Raw genomic sequence first — 19,276 nt, forward strand, 5'->3', positions numbered from 1 at the left:
CAGGACCCTCCTGAAAAATGGGACTTTACTTTATGTTCAGGACCCTCCTGAATAATGGGATTTTACTTTTTGTACAAGACCTTCCTGAAAAATGCGATATTACTTTCTGTTCAGGACCTTTCTGAAAAATGGGATTTTACTTTCTGTTCAGGACCTTCCCGAAAAATAAGAATTTACTTTCTATTCAGGACCCTCCTAAAAAATGAGATTTTACATTCTGTTCAGGATTCTCCTAAACAATGGGAATTTACTTTCTGTTCAGGACCCTCCCGAAAAATGGGAAATTACTTCCTATTTAGCATCCTCCAAGAAAATGGGACGTTACTTTGAAAAAATGATGAAATCCTACTTTATTATAATCTTTGTTTGGGATAATTGTCATTCTAGTTTCTGGAGCCCGCCTGAAGAACAGGGTGAGAAAATTGTAAGTCAAGAGCCCGCCTAAAGAACAGGGTGACGTAATGGGAAATTAAAGAAATTACAAGCTAGGAACCCGCCTGAAGAACAGGGTGATGAAATTGAAAGACAAAAATGGCAAGTCAGAAGCCTGCCTAAAGAGCAGGGCGAATAAATGAAAGTCGAGCAAGAAAGCGAAGCAACTTAAAGCCAAGCAACAAGTCGAAAGAAATTGAAAGTCAGGAGCCCGCCTGAAGAGTAGGGTAATAAAACTCGATATAAGAGTCAAGGAAAGTTGCATATATAGGATTTTTTAATTTCATTTATATGTTAAATTGTAATTTTCATTTTGATGTAATGACAGAGCCGCGGACTGGAACCTCACTCGACTCTCTAACTCGGTATAGTCCATCTCCTTTCAATCCATTGAGATACGTCACCTGACTCCCTCATAAATTGGGTAGGTAGGGTGTCCTAAGTCAAGACTCGGTTGCCCTTCTTTCTTCTATTGCTTTCTTTGAATAATGATTGGGATAAAATTCTATCTCGTTGTCTACTTCTTTGTATGAAAACACTTGGTGTTTACATTTAAAGGGGGCATGATGTAGACACATAATTTTGTCCCGTTAAAAATATTTCTTATTCCGATATCACATAATTAAACCTCATTTTCATAATTTTTCCCAAGAAAATAAATAACCACCTCATCTTTTACTTATTTATGTATTTATTTTTGTTTTTGTTTTGTTTTATCCAAATAACAAGTCATAACAAACTTTGTCTCATTCTAATTTTCCAAAAACCCACCCAAGAAAAAATGGACACCTAACCTCTACCTCTTCAACTAAAAAAAACACCTCACCTCTCACCTAACCACCCTATACCCCTAATATCACCCCTACCCGACGTGACCCCTCCCTTTTTCTTGGCCACAAAAAAATACACAATATACATATACACTGAAGGGGACCCAAATTGGGGAATAATTTCCCTAGATAGAGAATATACACATAGAAATCCTCTCCCATTCTTGAACAACAACAACACAGCAACACAAAAATCCACCTTCTTCACTGACCCTCAAAAAGATTCCACACACCAATCCTCCATTGTTTTTAATTTTTACTCTACACACACACTGAGAGATTGGAGTGAGAGACGAAGGGAGATCCGTGAGAGAGTGATAAATGTGAGATAAAAACAATAATGATCTGAGTTTGAGTCAGAGAGAGGAGATAAAACTGCGAGAAAGGGTGTAAAACATGGGAGCTGGAAAACGAGAAGATCTGGGGTAATAGTTCTGGCGAGCTCACACCGAAAACTAGCCAGTAAATCACCAAAAACCCGACCCCGTCCCTTTTCTAGCGAACGCCTAACGAAAATCCACCAGAAACTGCTAGGAAACCACCGAACTGACCCAACCAGTCCCGATTTCATTGAGATCTGCTAGAAAAGGAATGGAGAAACGACGGGGACTGTGGGTTCGAGTATGGGTATCTCATTATTTCTCAATTTTGATTTGGGCTGTCGAAAATAGAACGAAAAGGGCACATCGAGATTGGTTTGTTCGTTGTTGAGGTTTGGTTTGAGGCTTTGAATGCGGTTCTATTCGGAAGGATTATCTCCTATTGAAATAAAATTGAGGTCCAATTCTTCTACTCTATATCTTCCTATTTTTATTTTAATGTGATGTTCATGTTATGATTTGCATGATTCGTGTGATTGATGTGTTTGATAAGGTGGTTAAACAATTTCATTTGTCGTGATTTGTTGTTGACTTTGTATGAAATTTGATTAATCATGTGGGGAAAGGAATTTTGGGAGGCGGAATTGAAAAGTGATAAAAAATGAATATTGATTATTTTGATTCGTTGAAATTTGGAATAATTATTGATGTCATTAAACGCAATAGTATCATGGTAGGTTGAAATTTCGTAGGCAAACGGTACATCGGGTAAGCAAATCTAGGAATTGTGAATTGTTGGATGATTTGAAACGATTGTTGAATGATTTGGTTTTCTGGAACTGAAAAAATGTATTCATTAAGCCGGGGAATACCCCGAGGCTCATTGTATTTATTCACCGGGAAATTCTCCGACGTTTTAAGTTGGTGGAGGATGTTCGTGATCAAGACCCTAGACATCGGGTAAAGCACGGGAGCGTAGTTCAGGATTAGTGTAGTTTAGAATAGGATTTATTTTTTTGCATTTTTATTTTGGGACTGTATAATTGAACTGAACACTATATTTTGAATTTGTTTTGATTCGTGTGTTTGATTGATTGTTATATGTGTTTTTGTGTGGTTTATACATTTGTAATGTTAAGTTAGCCGATATACTCCACCAAGCGATCGTGGTCGAACCACGGGATCGAGGGGTGCCTAACACCTTTCCTTCGGTCAATAGAATTCTTTAACCAGAATCTCTGTTCGCGGATCAGTTTTAGAGTCAAACTGTTTTGAAAAGGGATGGCGACTCTAAATTTAATTGTAAATAATCCTTTTCGAAATAAATTTTCATCTTTTTGTCACTTTAATAATAAAAACTCTTTTAAAACTTTCAAACTTAAAACGAATAATTTGGGGTTAAAAAAGGGGTGTGACAAGGAAAAAAGGTGCAAATACCACTAACTTTGCAATATCGATTTATACCTCTTACTGAAAAATAGTTCATGCATAATCTCTTGTCTAGCAAATGTGATATACTTATTATTTTGATTAACAGGCCTATATTTACTAGATTAAAAGAATTTTAAAACTCATTTTTAAATTTTAAGAATGTCATATTGCTTTAAAGAAATATATCATCAAATTCTTAACCCTCAAATCCGACTCAAATAAAAAAATTCAGTTCCTCTTTTACTCAGTCATAAAATGTATTTGAATCTGGTTTGAATAAAAGAGAAATTATTTTCTTAGATAGTTTGATTCTAGATAGAGTCTAAAGGTACATAGGAAATGGGTGGTTTCGTAAAATCATGAGACATTTTTTGAATTAAAAATATAATTTTAGAATCTTTGAAAATTCAATCTTGTAACGAAAAGGATAAATATACATTATTTGTTAAACGTTAAATATATCTACATAGACCATTTGTTAAATGACGCAAATATGTACATGTACTATTTTTTGAGAGATGTAATTTCCGTATTTACCTAATTTAATGACAATTTGTCTTAAGATTTGTATGTTTTGCAGGTTTTGGAAGTGAGTATCTTAATGATTCTGAGATTAAGAGTGTTCGAGGCAACAAGAACAATGTAGTAGAATTTCTTGAATCTCTGGTGTTCTTGGTTCTAAGGCCAATGAAGAATCATTGGTGAGAAAATCAAATTACAAAAGTACAATTCTCATTAGTAGTTAACTTTTTTCTTGTTTTTCAATTTCTTCAAAAAAGTCAAAAGAGGTTATTCATTTTTTTACTATTTATCTTGTTAGGGGGAATACACAAGATAATTTCTTACCTTTTGACACTTTAACAATCCTGAGAGGCACTTCATAATCAATTTAAGTTTGGTGCGCTAGACTATAAAAAATATTACATAAACAACTTTTGTAAAAGTTAATTATAAGTAATTTTTTTTTAATATAAATAAGTGATAAATAACTTATTAGAACCTGTTAGAATATACTGATGTTATATGACATATATGTTTCAGGCAAACTTTGCAGGGTGGGAGCCTCCACATGGACCTTTCAAGCTTGAACACCCATGGAAAGAATACTTGAAGATTGGTGACCTAGTTAGAAAATGTGCTTGCCATCTTCAAGTTCTTAATGGCAACTTAAACTCTAAATCTGAGGTATATATATAACACCAACTTTCCTAATAAACAAAAAAGACTATAATATTTATTCTCAATTTATATGGTATTATTATTTATCAATTTAGGAAGTCGCAAAATGTTTCATACCATTTAAAATCTATGCAATTTAATTAAGTTATTCAAATTTAAACTTTAATGTTGTTTCATATCTAATAAAAGTGATCTGACAGTAAAAAAAAATCATTTATGTATAACTTAAATTCTACATATTATTATGATAGTTCTTATTCTTACACTTGGTTGATTTTGTAGGAACCAACTGAATTTGAGAGAAGAACAGAAGAAGCATGCAAAAGAATGATCATGAAAGCTAGCAAACCCTTAAAGGAACTTGCCTTGTCCATTAAAACCATGACACAACCTTTTTCTTCAATAAGCCATATATCTAATGCAAAGAATGTCATTGATGACCTTAAACACACACTAGGAACCTCAGAAACCTTCTTTCAACACAACGAATCATGCGTCATGGATTTCATCCCTATCACATCTGTCATGTCCTTACTTATCGCCATCAATGAATGCGTTAACGAAATTTCTAAAGCCATCAAGGAGCTTTCGAGAAGAGCATATTTCAAGAAAAAAGACGGGAGGAGGAGAGATTCTAGTTCGACCGAAGCGGCTACAGGGGAGAACCGACCGCAAATAATGCACTATAGGACTGTGAATCCTGTTGTTGATGATAATGTAGAGGAAGGTGATTTTATTACAATAGAGATAGATGGCAATGTAGAATCAACAGAAGTGGTAGTAGAAGAGTCTAATCGAGTGAGTAATAATCCAATAAATGCAAGAAAAGAGGAACCTTTTGTTATTTGGACACGAGGAGACGCCACAACAGAAATAATGGAAGAGCCAGAAACGTCAAAAACTAAAGTTGAATTAGCACATTCAATAGATGAAAAGTTTTATGATAGCATCCAATTTCTCAAATCCACAAGACAATGGAGAAAAAAAAAGACAATTTATGAACTTAGTTGATGCAAAGACTAATGATAACACTCACTTTTTAGACTCAATTGTGATTGGGGTTAATCAAAACTAGACATTTATATAAAATTCAAATAAAATGTGAAAAGGAAGGAAGAAAAGATATAGATAAGAATAAGGAGTAAAATTTGTTCTAACTTGTTTTATTTCACTCCTAGAGTCAATAAAAAGAAATATATGATCCTTCTTTGAAATCAATAGACCCTATGATATAGTTGTTGAAGTTCTGTAAATTAAGTGAGTTTGCATAGATTTCAAGTTGTACACAAACATTTCTCTAATATTGGTGTTTTTTCAATTTATTTTAGTTGTTATAGAGATAATATTACTATAGAGAACATATAATATAACATGACATAAATTATCTATTCAACAATAAACATGACTATTGTAGTAAATGTTATTAGAAAGGATGTCTATTATAAAAAGATCTGATCAAAATATTACACCATTAGTCAACCTTTTAAAATCGTTTGATCATTTATTTCTTAGAGTAGGGAAAATATCATAATTATAAATTCTACAATTTAAAATGATTTAACTATAGATAATAACAATAATAATAAGATATTAATTATAATTTTCACAAATGAAATCTAGGTAGGGCAGTGTGTATGCAATCTTATCCTACCTTATTAATTTCTTTGTTCTAAAACTTATTCATTATTGACTTGGCACAGACTTTAAAAAATAATAAATAACATGACTATATTTATTATATTACTCTTTAAATATAATAAATTTAATATTTTAAGAAATGCATTGGATATAATTAACCGTATAGGCAAATGTCCATTGATTTTTCAAGCTGTAGAAAAATTACTGAACATCTCTCTTTAGTAGTATGAATAAGTAAATATGGACGGAGGATGCACAAAGATAAACAAAGCATTTACCATGAATCACCGATCCGAAGAAATTATTTAGAATAATTTCTAAATTCTAAATTTCATTTCTAATCAAACTGTGTAACATAAATTAAAACAACCGAATTGTTGATAGCATGATTTTTTCCAACTCACTTAAAATAATCAAAAGATTTGACAGTCGTAAATACCGATTGTAAAAGTAGAAAGAGATTAATTTTCAAAAGAATTGACAGCCGTAAATACCGACGGTAAAAGTAGAAAAATGTTCATTTTGATTGGACAAGACCTTAATGTGGGTCCTACAAAAGCCTCTTTATAGCAGTGAATGGATTTTGGATAATAGGTGGGTAGGTAAGTATTTAATTTTAAACTGAAAATGGCAGTATTACCCACTTACCTATCTTTTTCTCTTATGCGCATATTAACTTTCTTTATTACAAATATCTTATTTAGTATACTTTTTCAATTTACGTAGAAATTCTATTGTGTATTATATTATGCATAAATTATTATTCTTTAAATTTTATTTTATGTACCATAGTTTTATTAGACACAAAATTTAAGAAATAAAAAAAAATTGTTGCGATAAAACGAACTACAATAAAAACAACAACAACAACAACAATAACATATTCAGTATATTCTCACAAAGTAGGAATACGAGGAGGATAAATTATATGTAGCTCGTATCACTGTCTCAAAGGTAAGGTAGGAAGACTATTTTCAAAAGATTAAATTAACAATACACAAAACATAAAAAGGAAAAGTACCAAAAATATTATTTGGAGAGTTTGATTTTGCTGTAGTTGATAAGTTGAAGTAAATAAACACAGTTGATTTCTCATCTTAATTTTGTCTTAATTGAGGTCATTTTTTTGGCAAAGTTTTGACTTTTTAACTTCTTTTTCTCACTGTCTCCACCACCTAAATTTTTTTTTACCTTGTTAATTTTTAATTCTTGAAATTTAACCTTGAAAGTATTGGTATCCAGAACTTATGATTTTTCTTCTTCATTTTTTCTTCTCTTATCTCCTTTTTTTTAAAAAAAAAAAAAAGAGAAAAGAAAAAGAGCAAAAAAAAAAATCAGCACTGATACCACACTCAATAATTGAATATATAGTTATCTCATCTAAAAACGTAGTATTTGAGGCAGATAGGACAAGTAATTTTCATGAAAGATTAAGCTTATGATAAACATTGATATGCAAAAAAAATATTATTAAAATATTCAATCTCCACATTTCTTTTAACTATAAATAGAGTTGCTTGAAATTCTTTTACTATACAATCATCCTATCGTCTTTCTCTCGCTCTTCATTCTCTCTCAAAACCCCTTCAGTTGTTTCAATCTCTTTCATTTCTATGGAGATTGATTCAACAAATTAAGAAAATATTGATGCTTCCAACAATTGGTGCGACAAACTCAAAGATTTTTCAAGAAAATTCAAAAAGAAAGTTGAAAAAATTATCAAGAACACAAAGCAAATCGGCAAAGATGTTCCACAAAAATTTTGGCATGCATTAAAAATAGAATTAGCTCTCACTTTGGTCTCAATGTTTTACTACACAAGACTAATGTATTAGAGTTTTGATAAACAAGCAATGTGTATTGTCCTTACTGTATCGGTTTCTTTTGAATTCACTGCAAGTGATTCTTTTCTTTTTTTTTCTCTGCACCGATCTTCTATTTTGATACTCCGACAAAAAACATAGAAATATTATTAATAAACAATTTCTATTGTTAAATAAAGAAAAAACATTGTTCATCCTATTTTGCAAGAAATTAGGGATAGAATCAAAATTTATGTTAATTGGATCAAATCTTAAAAAAATTGATAGCTCCAGATTATTTGAAGACAAGATGAATATTGTACCTGATTTCATGTAGATATATCTATTGATATTTATTTTTCAGGTTCCACCATATCAAAGAGTATGAACAGAGAATTTGGTACTGCACTAGCTGGTGCATTTGATCTTGGAGCTAAATATTTAGCTGAATTGAGTGGAAAAGAAGGGCCAGATCCTATAATTCTTGAGATTTTGATTTTCACTATAGGTATGAAAATGCTACATATATAAAAGCACAAAGATGTGAAACTAAATGAAGTCAACATTTTTTTCATACACAAAATCACTAAAATTTAATTTATTTAATGACACTCACTTAAATGTTAATTTCACACTGAGAAATTCTAATCTATCTTTGAAAAATCTTTATTGGTATGAAACTTCGAATTAAATAAGTAAAATTCTAAAACTGTGGCAAGTGAAATTTCATAAAAAAAAATAATCCATGACCAAAAAGCTTCACATTTAAAATTATAACAAGAAATATAAGAAAAATGACATTTTAAGTAAACAAGCTGAAAATAAAGATATAGGGTCAGAAAAACTGAAACGAATTTAAGGAATATAATTTTAACCCTTTTTTAGTGATATACTTGCAGGTTCTTTAGGCACATTTACAAGATTTTACCCTCATATTAAGAAAAAGTATGACTATGAAACTGTGATATTTGTCTTGACTTTCAGCTTAGTCGTTGTCTCCAGTTATCGAACAGAAGATATACTTCAATTAGCTAAACAGCGGATAACCACCATTCTTATTGGTGTCTCCACCATCATGGTCATCTCCATGGTTATCCTTCCGGTTTGGGCGGGAGAAGACCTTGTTAAGCTTGTTAGTGTCAATCTTGAAAAGCTAGCAGGTTTGGGCGGGAGAAGACCTTGTTAAGCTTGTTAGTGTCAATCTTGAAAAGCTAGCAAACTCCTTAGAAGGTTTGTTTTGAGTTTATTTGATTTTTTCTTTTAAGTTCTTCGAAAAAATAATTTACTTTTTAATTTAAGGAATGTAGACACATAATTTTATCCTGTCAAAAATATTTCTTATTCTAATATCACATAATTTAACCCCATTTTTATAATTTTTTCCAAGATAATAAATAACCACCTCATCTTTTACTTATTTATGTATTTATTTTTATTTTAATTTTGTTTTATCCAAATAACAAGGCATAACAAACTTTGTCTCATTCTAATATTCCAACAACCCACCCAAGCAAAACTGGACACCTAACCTCTACCCATCCAATTAAAAAATAACACCTCACCTCTCACCTAACCACCTCATACCCCTACCCTCACCCCTACCAAACGTGACCCCTCCCTTTTTCTTGACCGCAAAGAAACACACAATATACATATACACTAACGGGGACCCAAATTGGGGAATAATTTCCCTAGATAGAGAATATACACACAAAAATCCTCTCCTATTCTTGAACAACAACAACACAGCAACACAAAAATCCACCTTCTTCACTGATCCTCAAAAAGATTCCACACACCAATCCTCCACTGTTTTCAATTTTTACTCTACACACACACTGAGAGATTGGAGTGAGAGACGAAGGGAGATCCATGAAAGAGTGAGAAATGTGAGAGAAAAATAATAAAGATCTAAGTTTGAGTGGGAGAGAGGAGAGAAAATCGTGCGAGAGAGAGTGTAAAACATGGGAGCTAAAAAAAGAGGAGATCGGGGGTAATAGTTCTGACGAGCTCATGTCGGAAACTCACTGATAAATCACCAAAAACCCGACCCCATCCCTTTTCTGGGGAACGCTCAATGAAAATCCATCGAAAATCGCTAGGAAACCACTGAACTGACCCAACCAGTCTCGATTTCAGCGAGATCTGCCAGAAAAGGAATGGAGCAATGACAGGGACTGAGGGTTTGAGTATGGGTATCTCATTATTTCTCAATTTTGATTTGGGCTGTCGAAAATAAAATGAAAAGGGCACATCGAGATTGGTTTGTTCATTGTTGAGGTTTGGTTTGAGGCTTTGAATGCGGTTCTATTCGGAAGGATTATCTTTCGTTGAAATAAAATTGAGGTCCAATTCTTCTACTCTATTTCTTCCTATTTTTATTTTAATGTGATGTTCATGTTATGATTTGCGTGGTTCGTATGGTTGATGCATTTGATAAGGTGGTTAAACAATTTCATTTGTCGTGATTTGTTGTTGACTTTGTATGAAAATTCATTAATCATATGGGTGGAAAGGAATTATGGGAGGCGAAATTGAAAAGTGATAAAAAATGAATATTGATTATTTTGATTCGTTGAAAATTTTTAAATTCGTTATAAGTATTGATGTCGTTAAACACAATAGCATCATGATAGGTTAAAATTTGGTAGACAAACGGTACGTCGGGTAAGCAAATCTAGGAATTGTGAATTGTTGGATGATTTGAAATGATTGATGAATGATTTGGTTTTCTAGCACTGAAAAATATATTCATTTAGCCGAGGAATACCCCGAGGCTCATTGTATTTACTCACCGGGGAATGCCCCGATGTATTATGTTGGTGGAGGATGTTTGTGATCAACACCCTAGCCATCGGGTAAAGCACGGGAGCGTAGTTCAGGATTAGTGTAATTTAGAATAGGATTTATTTTTTTGCAGTTTTATTTTGGGACTGTATAATTGGACTGAACACTATATTTTGAATTTGTTTGATTCGTGTGTTTGATTGATTGTTATATGTGTTTTTGTGCAGTTTATACATTTGTAATGTCAAATTAGCCGATATACTCCACCAAGTGACCATGGTCGAACCACGAGATCGAGGGGTGTCTAACACCTTCCCTCCGGTCAATAGAATTCCTTAACCAGAATCTCTGTTCGCGAATTAGTTTTAGAGTCAAACTGTTTTGAAAAACGATTTTCAAAGGTGACTTGGCACACCCGATTTATGTCAAGTGGCGACTCTGAATTTAATTGTAAATAATCTTTTTCAAAATAAATTTTCATCTTTTTGTCACTTTAATAATAAAAACTCTTTTAAAAATTTCAAACTTAAAACGAATAATTTGGGGTTAAAAAGGGGTGTGACAGCTCTGGCGACTCTACTGGAGAACTTTTCAGAATTTGAGCTTATTTTGGAGTTGTATCGGCTTAGTTTGGCACTATAGGTGTATAGACATTTTGTTTGTGTTATTTTGTGTTATTATATTATCACTGTTGAGTGCCTACGTGCTCTTTGTTTACAGTTTTTATCTTATGTGTTACCGCTTTATATCTGGCATTATGTGCATAACCCAAGTCATTCTGTCTGCAACAAGTTCGTAGTACACGTGTTGTACACGACCTATGGATGAGTCACCCTTATTTTAAGGGGGGGCATCGGTGTTATGGAGTAGGGGGAAAGCAAAGCAGCCACTATCGACCATACGCTCCCCCGAACAGCCTTGTTAGTGAACCCCAACGTAGGTCAGTCTTTAGGTCATGCTTATGTGCATCATATTGAAGACCTAGCGGGGCCCACTTGGTCCTTTGTAGGAAACTCACCTCTAAAGCATCTCTACGTAGTAAATGTTGCATCTTTGAAGGTAACGAGGTCATTTGACAGACTAATTTGGGCATAAACATGAGTTACAAGCAAGTGTGTAGGAAGAAAATTATTGAAAAAAGGAAGAAAAAAAGACAGTGAAAAAAAAAAGAGATTTGGTAGTTCTTAGGGTTCTTTATGACTTTTGTTTTTCACAATTCAAAAATTCAAATAAAAAATGTCTTTTTTACTTTTTGCAGTCATTTCCCAAAAAATCAAAAATGTTAAAAACATTTTTCTTTCATTTTTTTGGTAAGCATCCATAATTCGAAAACTCCAAAAAGATTTTTATATAGTAGTAGGTTTTAATAAAAGAAAATGCAAAAAAAGATGGTAGAAATTTGTACATTTCCTGTAATGAAATTATCAAAAAGATCTTTCTTCATAATTGTTGGTGTCAGTTTTAGTTGAAGTGTCTAATTAAAATCCAAAAAAGATTTTATTCGTTTGTCTTTGGTTTTGTCTTTTAAGTTACGGTCAATCTGTTGGTTAATCATTAATTTTCCAATCAGGATGAACTACGCATACCTGATTCCCTTCCCTCGGGTTGGGATATGTAGGCAACCCGTGGTGGGTCCGGTAATCTTTATTTTTTAACCTTTTTCTTAGTCTTAGCTTAGGTTTTGATCTTCGTAATCTAGTGTCGTTAGCTTGTCCTAGCCAAGTATGCTGATTTTATTCAGTGGTACTGTTCGGCAATTTGGAGTCATAAAGTGGCTTGTCCCTTCGGCATGTGCGCGTCAAAGTCCCAAGGGTTGGGAATCTTTTGCTCCTATTGAATTTTTGGAAATAACCCCTTATGTGTTATTACAGGATGGATTTGTCCACCAAGTCTAGAGTCCTGATGGTTGTCAAGGTGCCCAAAAAGTTAATCAAGTGGTGGGGCATGTTTAACTATATTGACCAGCAAAAACTGATTAAAATATTAGGTGATCTTACAGAACTTCTGCATATTACCCCTCATCCAGATCTAATAGAGGTTGTGTTGACCTTTTGGGATATGAGTAGTTTGGTGTTCAGGTTTGGAAAGAGTGAAATGACTCCTACTTTGGCAGAAATATCTGGTCTGTTGCATTTGCCCTATATCGATAAAGGTATGATGTGAGCTCGAAATCATACTGGCATGAGGTTTTTGCAATGTTGTGGGTTAAAAAGTAAAGATACGTATTTGGGTTGTTTGAATGATTCGTAGGTTTCCTTAGATTTTTTGTTCGCTAGATTCGGGCCCTTGGAAGGTTTTAATTGCTTTTGGGATGAATTTAATATAACTAAGGAGAAGTGGGAGAGAAAGCGTCTTGAAGTCTTCACCCTTGCTTTGTTAGGTACTTTAGTATTTCCACTAGAAAAAAAATGCATCAATACTCGTTTACAATCTGTAGTGATGGCCTTATTTCATGAGGAACAAGGGGACAAGGTTACTATCATACCTATGATCTTAACAGAAATATACAAGGCTTTAACCGAAGTGAAGGGAGGGATGATATTTTTTCAGGGAAGTAACCTGATGTTGAAACTATGGTTGATGGAGCATTTGCATGTACCTTCTCTAATTAGACCAGATGTGATTGACCGTTGTGAAAGCCACTTGCCAAATTCTTGCTACCCGTGGAAATCGAGGCTTGGATTGAATTTCTCGAGTCAAGAACTGAGGATAACATTCTATGGAGATGTCTATGGCTTTGTCCAAAAACAATCTTATCTGGGTGTCAGATGCAACTCTTTTTGGTTATGATAGGACTTAATTGTACTTGACCATACACTCCTGCTAGGGTAATGTGCCAATTGGGTAGATTGCAAGACGTTCCACCAGTGGTGGATCTTCTAAAAGATATTGAGTACTTTAAGAACCAAGCATTAGGTGAGAGCAAATACGAGCAATTCTGGAATCACGCGACAGAGATGGGTGTGGATACTTTCAAAGAAGGTTTGGATAATCCAGGGTACACTCTGAGATATGAGATCTGGCTACAAACCATACCTGAAGGTGTAAGTAGGCCGTTACCAGTGCAACTTAAAGGGCGAATACAAGAAGTGGGCATAGGTGATGATAGGGGAAATGCGAACTTGGGGGAAAAATAGAGTTATCAAGAGTTCAGTTATCAGGATTGCTCACGAATGTACAAGGGTTTCAGAAAAATCTTTTTAGGTGTACTCCCCAAGAGGCAAGATTACGTGCTAGAAGCTTTTTCCCCAATATCACAATGTCCTTGCAAGATATGCCACAAAGTTTGAATGGGAGAAAGAGAACTTCACAAACAGGGTCATCTCAGCCAGGGTCATCAGATAGAGCACCAATCTAAAGGGGCATTTCTTATCCTTTATTTTGAGTCCTTTATTTTTCTGTCATTGTATTGTTGTGTCTTTGTTAAAGTTCGTGTCAAGTTTGTTTTAAACTCTAGGGTCTTCATTAGGAATGTCATACATGTCGTCCTATGGGTCTAGAGTGTTGTTTAGTCTTGGTTGATTAGTTTTAAGGTTGTGTTAAATTCGAAGTCGATTTTAGTTGTCTTTTTATGAAATGTAGTAACCTGCATTGTTCTTTCTTTTATTTATTTTTCATCAAAAAAAAATCAAAAATCGTAAAAATCTTCTACCTTGTGATTTTATGCACATGCCTCCCGAACTACGCAAGATCTGATTTATCAACAACATGATACGTAGGCAACCTACTTTTGAGTTTGATCTAATTATTTTATTTCTTTAATTTTTCCCAACTCTCCTTTTTTTAAGAAAAGCAAAAGCCATAAAGAATGATAAAAAGAAATGAGATACCGAGAGAAGAAAAGAAAGGAAGAGCAATGAGACAAGAAAGCGAAAAAAAAAAAGACTAATGCAAAAGAAGAGAGAAGTGAGGGTGAAAAGTAGAAAGAGCGAGGTATGATAATGTAATGGAAAATTGGGATGATGTTAAAATAGCCCCATTACCCTCAAATTCCTGTAGAAATGTGCATAAACCTAGGATGTATACAATGTGATCTTTATGCTTGTTGCCTAACCTAATCTTAACGAGTTTTGTCTTTGATGAGCATGTTTTTTCAAATAAGTGGTTGGTTTGTATCACTCTGGCTAGTCATACGTACTTCACTAGATCATGGCTAGTAGGGAGATTGAAAATTCACTCATTGACCCAGATCTGGATCCCAGGGAAGAAAATTTAGAATGCAATGATGAGGTATTGAGACTTAGACAACATCTGATAGATATGGACCGAGCATGGGCTAGTAGCATGCCTCCTCCTCCACTCCTTGAAGACCTTAGAAATATTCCAAATTGCCCACCGCTCTCTCAGGCATAATTCTCTGTTCCTATTGAGTTACCAGAGCACGTACCAAGATTCACTCCGCGGTAATATTACCCTGGCACTTCTAGTGTTCCCCTGGCAGTTCCTCAACTAAGGCCCATGACTCAGTCGGCGCCACCGGCAGCGCCTGTGTTCATGGCTCTGCCACCACCTGAAGCTCCCACGTATGTTGTGCGTACGACAATGGTGCTTCCTCGGTCTGCTAGTGAGCCAGTATTGAAGGTTTCAGATAATCAGTATTATGCCACGGAGCCTACTTTGAGGATTAATGAACCGTATAGGTACACTCAGCCACCTGTATTTCAGTTTGATACGGAGAAACTTGTTGCAACAGAGGAACAGGAGATCATAGCACGAAAATTGAAAAGTTTGGAACAGGCCATGAGGAATTTCTAGGGAATCGAAGATTATAAGAGTGTTTCCTATAAATATCTTTGTATGTTCCCAGACGTCAACCTTCCCCTCAGTTTTAAAATGCCCAAGTTCGAGAAGTATGCTGGGCACGGTGATCCCGTGGCACACTTGAGATGTTATTGCAACCAATTGAGGGATGCAGGGGGAAGGAAAGAGTTGCTCATGGCTTTCTTTGATGAGAGTCTTTCTGATTTGGATTTAGAATGGTTTTGTCGATCAAGATATCGACAAGTAGAACTGCTAGGATGACTTAGCTTCTGAGTTTGTTCAACATCTTCAGTATAACATCGACCTGATTCCTGATGAAAAATCCGTCGTCAAAATGAAGAAGAAAAGTACTGAAGGCTTTAGGGAATACGCGATAAGGTGGCTTGAATAGGCCGTCAGGGTAAAGCCTCCAATGAAGGAGAGTAAGCTGGTAGAGGTCTTCATTTAGGCACAGGATAAGACCTATTTTCAACATTTACTTCTGGCAATGGGAAAGTCTTTTATTGAAGTCCTCAAAATGGGGGAGATGATAGAGGACGGAATCAAGACTGGCTGAATAGTGAGTTTTGCCGCATTGAAAGCCACCACCCAAGCGATTCAAGATGGCTCTAGAGCATTTAGAGGAAAAAAGAAGAAAGAGAACGTGGCGATCGTCGTAGCTGGAACTCATTCCTATCCCAAAAGATCGTCTCGCCCCTATTCCCAATCCCAAGTCCAAGCCTATTCCCAAACTCTACATATTCCTCCACACCATTACTACCCTCCTCAAAACCCACTATATTCCATTCCACCACCCCCGTACCTAGTATATAGCATGTAGCCATATGTCCAAACCCCTTCTTACTCGTAATGGCATGTGCAAGCCTCTCAAAATCATCCTTTAACTCTTCTAAATTACCAAAACCCTGCTAGACCCAGTTTCCAACCTAGGCCCGAGTATAAGAAAGAGAAGGTGGTCAAAAATCAGTTCACACCTCTTGGGGAATCATATGCTAGCTTGTTTGATAGGTTGATAAAGATGGAGGTCTTGAGCCTAATTCAAGGAAGGCTCTTAAATCAGCCTCGGAGGAATCTTGATTATTCCTTAAGGTGTGCGTATTATTCTGACATGCCAGGCCATGATATTGAGAAATGATGGTATTTGAAAAGAGCAATCCAAGATTTAATTAACACAAATCAGATGCTGGTCCAGGCCCCAGAGGTTCCAAACATTAACCAGAATCTGCTGCCAACCCATGCTGAAACAAATATGTTAGAATTGATATATGAGGGGAAAGAGTTGTCAAGATGTTATAATCCTATTTTCAAAATACAAACCAATGAGGAAAAATTGGTAAATGTGGCAGAGTCGTTGAAAGAAATGCCATTAAGCCAGGAAGGAATGGGAAAAGATAAAGCCCAAGAAAGCACAAAGAAACCAGTGATCACGGTGTAAGGTGCCAGAAAATATGTTGATTTAAGTCAGGATAAACCTAAGTTGACGGTGGTAGAAGCTCCGGGTAATCCTATCTTGACGGTGAAAAAAGCACTAACAGTGCCTATTGTTATCAAATCAATGACCCAACCTCTGATAGTTGATACGAAAAAGGTCCCTTAGAACTATAAGCGGACTGTGATGACTTATCAGGGGAAGGAAGTTATGGAAGAGGTAGACTAGATAGGGAGCCTGACTCGGCCAGGAAGATGCTTTATGCCTGAAGGTTTAAGGAAGCCCAAGCCAATCATGAGTGGGCCTTCATCTATCAAAAAGCCTGTCACTGAAGAAGAAGCTGAAGAATTTTTAAAAAAGATGAAATTGTTGGAGTATTCAATAACAGATCAGTTGAAGAAGACCCCTGCTCAAATTTCCCTCTTATTGTTGTTGTTCCATTCCAAGGAACATCGTGATACTATATTAAAGGTATTAAATGAAGCATATGTTTTGTAGGGAGATTACAGTAAATCAGCTTGAGAAAATGGCCAGAAAAATCTTTGAGGACAATCGGATCAACATCTCTGATGATGAATTGTCAGTTGAAGGTACGGGGCATAATCGGGGGCTTTATATTACCATGAAGTGTGAAGATTTCTACATCACTCATGTCATGATTGATGAAGGTTCTGACACAAATATTTGCCCTATTTCCACCTTGCAAAAGTTAAATATTGGTGTTGAGAGGATCAGGCCCAATAATGTATGTGTTAGGGCTTTCGACAGAGCAAAGTCCAACTCCATTGGCGAAATAGAACTAATGTTGATTATAGGTCCGGTTGAATTCTCCCTAGAGTTTCAAGTATTGAATATTGAATCCTCTTACAATATGTTGTTGAGAAGACCATGGGTCCACAAGACCAAGGCGGTTGTTTCTACATTGCACCAGATGATCTAGTTTGAGCATGACAGGCAAGAAATGGTTATTCACGGTGAAGGGGATTTTTCCACCTACAAAGATTCTCCCTTGTCTCTAATTAAAGAAAATAATGTAGAGGATAAATTTGTCTATCAAACTTTTAATACAGTGCCAGTATATCGTATCCTTAAAGAACAGGTTATTCCGGGATCACAATTGTCTTCTGCTTCTATCATGATGGTGAGTGAGCTTTTGAAATATATATTTGTGCCAGGGAAAGGTTTGGGAGTGTCTCTGCACGGTATTATTCGTCCCATATGTCCGAGAGAGAACATGGGCACTTTTGGTCTAGGATTTAAACCTACAGCTGAAGATTTGAAGAAGGCCAAGGGAAGGAAAAAGGAAACATGGTCACTCCCTCTCCCAAAGCTTCTACTCAGTGAATCATTTGTCAAGAGCGATGTCACAAAGCCTGTAGAATTTGAAGCTGAATTGGTTGATGACTTCCAGAACCTGCTGATTGATGTTGACATGGTTGAAGTAAAAGAGGGTACCAGTAAGGCAGACTGCAGTTCATAGGTCCTGAGGTCCAGCTCAACAATTTGGAAGTCACTCCTCTCCCCGTCAAGAGGGAGTTTTGGTAGATTATTTTGTTTTTATTTCTATTTATCCGAGTTATTCCGGGGTTGTAATTTGGAATTTAGCTTTCTTACATTTTGTTGTCATTTATATTTAAACCCTCCTATCTTTCCCTTTTAATGAAATACAATGTCCCCTTATTTTGTGTCTAATATATTTTGTTTTTGTCATTCTCTTTATACAGTTCTCTTTATGCTGATTCTAATGACATAACATACATGCGGAATTTTCAGTCTGATCTTAAAATCCAAACTAATCAAGATATAATGAAGCAAGAGAGGGAATATGATGAAGAAGAGGCACTAGAGAAAATAAGCAAAGAGTTGGAATAGTTTAAAGACAAGCCAAATCCTAATTTGAATGAAACTAAGCCAATTAATCTAGGGAATCAAGAAGATGTTAGGGAAACTAAAATCAGTGTACATGTTTTGCCACATCTAAAAGATGGAATGATTCAAGCATTAATTGATTATAAGGATGTTTTTGCATGGTCTTATGATGACATGTCTGGTTTAAGCACTTAATTAGTGGCTCATAAATTGCTAACTGATCCTGCCTTCCCCCCTGTCAAACAGAAGTTAAGGAAGTTTAAAACTGATGTAAGTATCAAAATCAAAGAGGAAATCATGAAACAACTTGAGGTCAAAGTCATTCGAGTGGCTCGTTATCCTACGTGATTATCCAATATTGTTCCTATCCCAAAGAAAGATGAAAAAATTTGAGTATGTTTTGATTACCATGATTTGAACAAAGAAAGTCCAAAGGATGATTTTCCGTTGCCCAAAATCCGTATTTTGCTGAACAATTATGCTAAACACGAGGTTGCTTCTTTTGTGAATTGCTATGCTGGATACCACCAGATTATTATGGATGATGAAGACGCAAAAAAGACGTCTTTTATAACACCATGGGGGACTTATTGCTATCGAGTGATGCCATTTGGTTTGAAGAATTCTGGAGCAACATACATGAGAGCCATGACCACTTATTTCATGATATGATGCATAAGGAGATCGAAGTCTATGTAGATGATGTAATTATTAAGTTAAAGAGTCAGGCTAACCATGTTAAAGATTTAAGAAAGTTATTTGAAAGGCTTCGCAAGTATAATCTCAAGCTCAACCCGG

The 19,276-nt window shown here is 35.1% G+C and overlaps 2 protein-coding genes across 2 annotated transcripts in view; both read left to right on the top strand.

The window, feature by feature from the left end:
• Positions 1-5,203, top strand: part of LOC124886576 (aluminum-activated malate transporter 8-like) — a 10,726-nt gene extending 5,523 nt beyond the window's left edge. The window contains exons 2-4 of the mRNA XM_047395403.1: positions 3,594-3,679; positions 4,055-4,198; positions 4,475-5,203. Coding sequence (XP_047251359.1) covers positions 3,594-3,679; positions 4,055-4,198; positions 4,475-5,203 — 959 coding nt within the window. The remainder of the gene's footprint in view (positions 1-3,593; positions 3,680-4,054; positions 4,199-4,474) is intronic.
• Positions 5,204-7,683: 2,480 nt separating this feature from the next.
• On the top strand, positions 7,684-8,818 carry LOC124886577 (aluminum-activated malate transporter 8-like). Its single transcript, XM_047395404.1, has 3 exons — positions 7,684-7,729; positions 7,997-8,140; positions 8,532-8,818. Exons 1-3 carry the CDS (start codon positions 7,684-7,686, stop codon positions 8,816-8,818), a joined length of 477 nt encoding a protein of 158 aa, XP_047251360.1.
• The last annotated feature ends 10,458 nt before the right edge of the window (positions 8,819-19,276 follow it).

The sequence above is a fragment of the Capsicum annuum genome, chromosome 8, assembly GCF_002878395.1.
Source record: "Capsicum annuum cultivar UCD-10X-F1 chromosome 8, UCD10Xv1.1, whole genome shotgun sequence".
In the NCBI taxonomy this organism is placed as follows: domain Eukaryota; kingdom Viridiplantae; phylum Streptophyta; class Magnoliopsida; order Solanales; family Solanaceae; genus Capsicum; species Capsicum annuum.

Bases quoted from the DNA above. Each gene is read 5' to 3' on its own strand.
- LOC124886577 (XM_047395404.1), top strand. From the start codon at position 7,684: ATGTGTATTGTCCTTACTGTATCGGTTTCTTTTGAATTCACTGCAA. The intron at 7,730-7,996 runs GTGATTCTTTTC...TTTATTTTTCAG, and splicing joins TTCTTTTGAATTCACTGCAA to GTTCCACCATATCAAAGAGT. The intron at 8,141-8,531 runs GTATGAAAATGC...ATATACTTGCAG, and splicing joins GATTTTGATTTTCACTATAG to GTTCTTTAGGCACATTTACA.